The 7,500-nt window shown below is 47.6% G+C and overlaps 1 protein-coding gene across 1 annotated transcript; it reads right to left on the bottom strand.

The window, feature by feature from the left end:
* Nucleotides 1-3,606: 3,606 nt before the first annotated feature.
* Nucleotides 3,607-7,187, bottom strand: LOC135532464 (solute carrier organic anion transporter family member 2A1-like; the record flags this gene model as incomplete). Its single annotated transcript, XM_064959968.1, has 3 exons — nt 3,607-3,756; nt 4,733-4,853; nt 7,123-7,187. Coding segments are annotated over 3 exons (307 nt in total), but the record flags the coding sequence as incomplete, so codon positions are not given.
* Nucleotides 7,188-7,500: the final 313 nt, after the last annotated feature.

Raw genomic sequence — 7,500 nt, 5'->3', positions numbered from 1 at the left:
ACACTAGTGTACAATTTGATACACTAGTATACAATAGATACTCTAGTATACAATGTGATACACTAGTATACAATTTGATACACTAGTATACAATAGATACACTAGTATACAGTTGATACACTAGTATACAGTTGATACACTAGTATACAATTTGATACACTAGTATACAGTTGATACACTAGTATACAGTTGATACACTAGTGTACAATTTGATACACTAGTATACAATGTGATACACTAGTATACAATGTGATACACTAGTATACAATAGATACACTAGTATACAGTTGATACACTAGCATACAGTTGATACACTAGCATACAGTTGATACACTAGCATACAGTTGATACACTAGCATACAGTTGATACACTAGCATACAGTTGATACACTAGTATACAGTTGATACACTAGCATACAGTTGATACACTAGTATACAGTTGATACACTAGTATACAGTTGATACACTAGCATACAGTTGATACACTAGCATACAGTTGATACACTAGCATACAGTTGATACACTAGCATACAGCACAGTACTCTCCGCTGAAAAGCACAGGCGGACCTCAGCGAGAAAAACAAAAACCTTAAGATAACCAGCTAAGCCCACTGGGAGGAGTCATGTGAAACGCTTATATAGGAATAGGGCTGGCTGCTCAGAGTTGAATCACAGTAGTCCCTCCGTTGTATTCAGACCCTGCATTAGCAGACCAGTTGAAAGGCACAGTGTACCTCAGTGGCAAGTGAGTCTCTTCTCTCCTGTGAGACAGGTTAGATTGTAGTAAAGTGGTGGATTGGATTAGCACAGTGTGATGGGAGGGAGGGGTACACTGGTCCTCAGTGGCCAGTCTCTATCGTGTGAGAGGGAGGGAGGAGTACACTGGTCCTCAGTGGCCAGTCTCTATCGTGTGAGAGGGAGGGGTATAGTGGTCCTCAGCGGCCAGTCTCTATCGTGTGAGAGGGAGGGGTATAGTGGTCCTCAGCGGCCGGTCTCTATCGTGTGAGAGGGAGGGGTATAGTGGTCCTCAGCGGCCGGTCTCTATCGTGTGGGAGGGAGGGGTATAGTGGTCCTCAGTGGCCAGTCTCTATCGTATGGGAGGGAGGGGTATAGTGGTCCTCAGCGGCCAATCTCTATCGTGTGGGAGGGAGGGGTATAGTGGTCCTCAGTGGCCAGTCTCTATCGTATGGGAGGGAGGGAGGGGTATAGTGGTCCTCAGCGGCCGGTCTCTATCGTGTGGGAGGGAGGGAGGGGTATAGTGGTCCTCAGTGGCCAGTCTCTATAGTGTGAGAGGGAGGGAGGGAGGGGTAAACTGGTCCTCAGTGGCCAGTCTCTATAGTGTGGGAGGGAGGGGTATAGTGGTCATTAGTGGCCAGTCTCTATCGTGTGGGAGGGAGGGAGGGAGGGAGGGGTAAACTGGTCCTCAGTGGCCAGTCTCTATCGTGTGAGAGGGAGGGAGGGGTATAGTGGTCATTAGTGGCCAGTCTTTATCGTGTGGGAGGGAGGTGTATAGTGGTCCTCAGCGGCCAATCTCTATCGTGTGGGAGGGAGGGAGGGGTATAGTGGTCATTAGTGGCCAGTCTCTATCGTGTGGGAGGGAGGGAGGGTATAGTGGTCCTCAGTGGCCAGTCTCTATCGTGTGGGAGGGAGGGAGGGGTATAGTGGTCCTTAGTGGCCAGTCTCTATCGTGTGAGAGGGAGGGGTATAGTGGTCCTCAGCGGCCAATCTCTATCGTGTGGGAGGGAGGGGTATAGTGGTCATTAGTGGCCAGTCTCTATCGTGTGGGAGGGAGTGAGGAGTATAGTGGTCCTCAGTGGCCGGTCTCTATCGTGTGGGAGGGAGGTGTATAGTGGTCCTCAGTGGCCAGTCTCTATCGTGTGGGAGGGAGGGAGGGGTAAAGTGGTCCTCAGTGGCCAGTCTCTATCGTGTGAGATGGGAGGGAGGGGTAAACTGGTCCTCAGTGGCCAGTCTCTATCGTGTGAGATGGGAGGGAGGGGTAAACTGGTCCTCAGTGGCCAGTCTCTATCGTGTGAGAGGGAGGGGTAAAGTGGTCCTTAGTGGCCAATCTCTATCGTGTGGGAGGGAGGGAGGGGTATAGTGGTCCTTAGTGGCCGGTCTCTATCGTGTGGGAGGGAGGTGTATAGTGGTCCTCAGTGGCCAGTCTCTATCGTGTGAGATGGGAGGGAGGGGTAAACTGGTCCTCAGTGGCCAGTCTCTATCGTGTGGGAGGGAGGGGTAAACTGGTCCTCAGTGGCCAGTCTCTATCGTGTGAGATGGAGGGAGGGGTAAACTGGTCCTCAGTGGCCAGTCTCTATCGTGTGGGAGGAAGGGAGGGAGGGGAGGGTAAACTGGTCCTCAGTGGCCAGTCTCTATCGTGTGAGATGGAGGGAGGGGTAAACTGGTCCTCAGTGGCCAGTCTCTATCGTGTGAGATGGAGGGAGGGAGGGGTAAACTGGTCCTCAGTGGCCAGTCTCTATCGTGTGAGATGGGAGGGAGGGGTAAACTGGTCCTCAGTGGCCAGTCTCTATCGTGTGGGAGGAAGGGAGGGAGGGAGGGGTAAACTGGTCCTCAGTGGCCAGTCTCTATCGTGTGAGATGGGAGGGAGGGGTAAACTGGTCCTCAGTGGCCAGTCTCTATCGTGTGAGAGGGAGGGGTAAACTGGTCCTCAGTGGCCAGTCTCTATCGTGTGGGAGGGAGGGAGGGAGGGGTAAACTGGTCCTCAGTGGCCAGTCTCTATCGTGTGGGAGGGAGGGGTAAACTGGTCCTCAGTGGCCAGTCTCTATCGTGTGAGATGGGAGGGAGGGGTAAAGTGGTCCTCAGTGGCCAGTCTCTATCGTGTGGGAGGGAGGGAGGGAGGGTAAACTGGTCCTCAGTGGCCAGTCTCTATCGTGTGGGAGGGAGGGGTAAACTGGTCCTCAGTGGCCGGTCTCTATCGTGTGGGAGGGAGGGAGGGGTAAACTGGGAGGGAGTCCTCAGTGGCCAGTCTCTATCAGAGATGGGAGGGAGGGGTAAAGTCCTCAGGCCAGTCTCTATCGTGTGAGAAGGGAGGGAGGGAGGGGTAAACTGGTCCTCAGTGGCCAGTCTCTATCGTGTGAGATGGGAGGGAGGGGTAAACTGGTCCTCAGTGGCCAGTCTCTATCGTGTGAGAGGGAGGGGTAAACTGGTCCTCAGTGGCCAGTCTCTATCGTGTGAGATGGGAGGGAGGGGTAAACTGGTCCTCAGTGGCCAGTCTCTATCGTGTGAGATGGGAGGGAGGGGTAAACTGGTCCTCAGTGGCCAGTCTCTATCGTGTGAGAGGGAGGGGTAAACTGGTCCTCAGTGGCCAGTCTCTATCGTGTGAGATGGGAGGGAGGGGTAAACTGGTCCTCAGTGGCCAGTCTCTATCGTGTGAGATGGGAGGGAGGGGTAAACTGGTCCTCAGTGGCCAGTCTCTATCGTGTGAGATGGGAGGGAGGGGTAAACTGGTCCTCAGTGGCCAGTCTCTATCGTGTGAGAGGGAGGGAGGGAGGGAGGGAGGGAGGGAGGGGGAGGGAGGAGAGGGAGGGAGGGAGGGAGGGAGGGAGGGAGGGAGGGAGGGAGGGAGGGAGGGAGGGAGGGAGGGGATAAGGAGCCAAGCGGGCAGTCGTATCCCAGGATCACAGTGGTCCATCAGGCCGTTTTTCCAGGTTGTACTCCCTGGTCCTCTGGACCTTCCATCCAGCCAGTCCCAGCAGGAAGATCCCCATCACCTTGAAGCCCACCTGCAGACCCAGGTATCTGCAGAGGTACATCAATCATTCACTGAATCAACCAACAAATCAAATCAGTCAACCAATCCAGTCAACCAATACAGTCAACCAATCATTATCACTTGCATGAACGAGGCATACAATTAATCAATAGAGTCAATCAATAGAGTCAATCAATACAGTCAACCAATAGAGTCAATCAATAGAGTCAACCAATAGAGTCAACCAATACAGTCAACCAATAGAGTCAATCAATAGAGTCAACCAATAGAGTCAATCAATAGAGTCAACCAATAGAGTCAATCAATAGAGTCAACCAATACAGTCAACCAATAGAGTCAATCAATAGAGTCAATCAATAGAGTCAATCAATAGAGTCAATCAATAGAGTCAACCAATAGAGTCAATCAATAGAGTCAACCAATAGAGTCAACCAATACAGTCAACCAATAGAGTCAACCAATACAGTCAACCAATCATTATCACTTGTATGAACGAGGCATACAATTAATCAATAGAGTCAATCAATAGAGTCAATCAATAGAGTCAATCAATAGAGTCAATCAATAGAGTCAACCAATAGAGTCAACCAATAGAGTCAACCAATAGAGTCAACCAATAGAGTCAATCAATAGAGTCAACCAATACAGTCAACCAATAGAGTCAACCAATACAGTCAACCAATAGAGTCAACCAATAGAGTCAACCAATCATTATTACTTGTATGAACGAGGCATACAATTAATCAATAGAGTCAATCAATAGAGTCAATCAATAGAGTCAACCAATAGAGTCAACCAATAGAGTCAACCAATAGAGTCAATCAATAGAGTCAATCAATAGAGTCAACCAATAGAGTCAACCAATAGAGTCAACCAATAGAGTCAACCAATAGAGTCAACCAATACAGTCAACCAATAGAGTCAACCAATACAGTCAACCAATCATTATTACTTGTATAAACGAGGCCGTAACCCATAGTAGTACGAGACCTTTTCCCTCACCTGTTCCTCAGGGTGTTATTGTCATAGTAACCACAGCCCAGCCGGTTGCCACAGGCATGTTTCCACCAGATACAGGAGCTGTCGATGGTCATGCCGAACAGGGCTGGGGCTGGTAACCAGGCTAGAATAGGGGAGGATCACACAATACATAACATTATATACAGGAGCTGTCGATGGTCATGCTGAACAGGGCTGGGGCTGGTAACCAGGCTAGAATAGGGGAGGATCACACAATACATAACATTATATACAGGAGCTGTCGATGGTCATGCTGAACAGGGCTGGTAACCAGGCTAGAATAGAGGAGGATCACACAATACATAACATTATATACAGGAGCTGTCGATGGTCATGCCGAACAGGGCTGGGGCTGGTAACCAGGCTAGAATAGGGGAGGATCACACAATACATAACATTATATACAGGAGCTGTCGATGGTCATGCTGAACAGGGCTGGGGCTGGTAACCAGGCTAGAATAGGGGAGGATCACACAATACATAACATTATATACAGGAGCTGTCGATGGTCATGCTGAACAGGGCTGGTAACCAGGCTAGAATAGAGGAGGATCACACAATACATAACATTATATACAGGAGCTGTCGATGTTCATGCTAAACAGGGCTGGTAACCAGGCTAGAATAGAGGAGGATCACACAATACATAACATTATATACAGGAGCTGTCGATGGCCATGCTGAACAGGGCTGGTAACCAGGCTAGAATAGAGGAGGATCACACAATACATAACATTATATACAGGAGCTGAGGATGGCCATGCTGAACAGGGCTGGTAACCAGGCTAGAATAGAGGAGGATCACACAATACATGACAGCTCCTGTATATAATGTTGATGTTCATGCTGAACAGGGTTGGGTCTGGTAACCAGGCTAGAATAGAGGAAGATCACACAATACATGACAGCTCCTGTATATAATGTTGATGTTCATGCTAAACAGGGTTGGTAACCAGGCTAGAATAGAGGAGGATCACACAATACATAATATTATATACAAGAGCTGTGGATGGTCATGCTGAACAGGGCTGGTAACCAGGCTAGAATAGAGGAGGATCACACAATACATAACATTATATACAGGAGCTGTCGATGGTCATGCTGAACAGGGCTGGTAACCAGGCTAGAATAGAGGAGGATCACACAATACATAACATTATATACAGGAGCTGTCGATGGTCATGCTGAACAGGGCTGGTAACCAGGCTAGAATAGAGGAGGATCACACAATACATAACATTATATACAGGAGCTGTCGATGGTCATGCTGAACAGGGCTGGTAACCAGGCTAGAATAGAGGAGGATCACACAATACATAACATTATATACAGGAGCTGTCGATGTTCATGCTAAACAGGGCTGGTAACCAGGCTAGAATAGAGGAGGATCACACAATACATAACATTATATACAGGAGCTGAGGATGGCCATGCTGAACAGGGCTGGTAACCAGGCTAGAATAGAGGAGGATCACACAATACATGACAGCTCCTGTATATAATGTTGATGTTCATGCTGAACAGGGTTGGGTCTGGTAACCAGGCTAGAATAGAGGAAGATCACACAATACATGACAGCTCCTGTATATAATGTTGATGTTCATGCTAAACAGGGTTGGTAACCAGGCTAGAATAGAGGAGGATCACACAATACATAATATTATATACAAGAGCTGTGGATGGTCATGCTGAACAGGGCTGGTAACCAGGCTAGAATAGAGGAGGATCACACAATACATAACATTATATACAGGAGCTGTCGATGGTCATGCTGAACAGGGCTGGTAACCAGGCTAGAATAGAGGAGGATCACACAATACATAACATTATATACAGGAGCTGTCGATGGTCATGCTGAACAGGGCTGGTAACCAGGCTAGAATAGAGGAGGATCACACAATACATAACATTATATACAGGAGCTGTCGATGGTCATGCTGAACAGGGCTGGTAACCAGGCTAGAATAGAGGAGGATCACACAATACATAACATTATATACAGGAGCTGTCGATGTTCATGCTAAACAGGGCTGGTAACCAGGCTAGAATAGAGGAGGATCACACAATACATAACATTATATACAGGAGCTGTCGATGGTCATGCTGAACAGGGCTGGTAACCAGGCTGTTATAATAACACTTGTCAACATTGACCTTGTTCGTAGAGAAAGGGGAGGATCAGATATCAATCACAACTCTTATTCAAAACACTTTGCAGCAGCAGCAGGAAGATATGGGGATCTCGGTTCAAAGCAGCTGTCGTCCACTAGAGGGCACTCTAACACTACATTGATGTATATGATTATATTCTATTGTGTGTTGTTTCAACAACATCCGTCTTTATGAAGTATACATGTTAAGAGGAAACTTACCAAGCACTCTCATGAGCAGAAACTGGACTCCGATGGCAAAAGATTTCTCTTCATGGGGAACAGTTCTGAAACAATTCAAGCGAAGACGACACGAAAAGTTGGTTTACAACGTTGTACAGAATAGTCCTGTTCAATATCTTGCTTTAATTACATTAAACTATAATATATACAGTGCATTGGGAAAGTATTTAGACTGCTTGACTTTTTCCACATTGTGTTACGTTACAGCCTTATTTTAAAATGGATTACACTGTCTTTTCTTCTCATCAATCTACACACAATACCCCATAATGACATCACAATACCCCATAATGACATCACAATACCCCATAATGACATCACATTACCCCATAATGACATCACATTACCCCATAATGA

The sequence above is a fragment of the Oncorhynchus masou genome, unplaced genomic scaffold (assembly GCF_036934945.1).
Source record: "Oncorhynchus masou masou isolate Uvic2021 unplaced genomic scaffold, UVic_Omas_1.1 unplaced_scaffold_1866, whole genome shotgun sequence".
Taxonomy (NCBI): Eukaryota; Metazoa; Chordata; class Actinopteri; order Salmoniformes; family Salmonidae; genus Oncorhynchus; species Oncorhynchus masou.
Note: the sequence above shows the minus strand (reverse complement) of the source record. Positions and strands in the feature narration are given on the sequence as shown.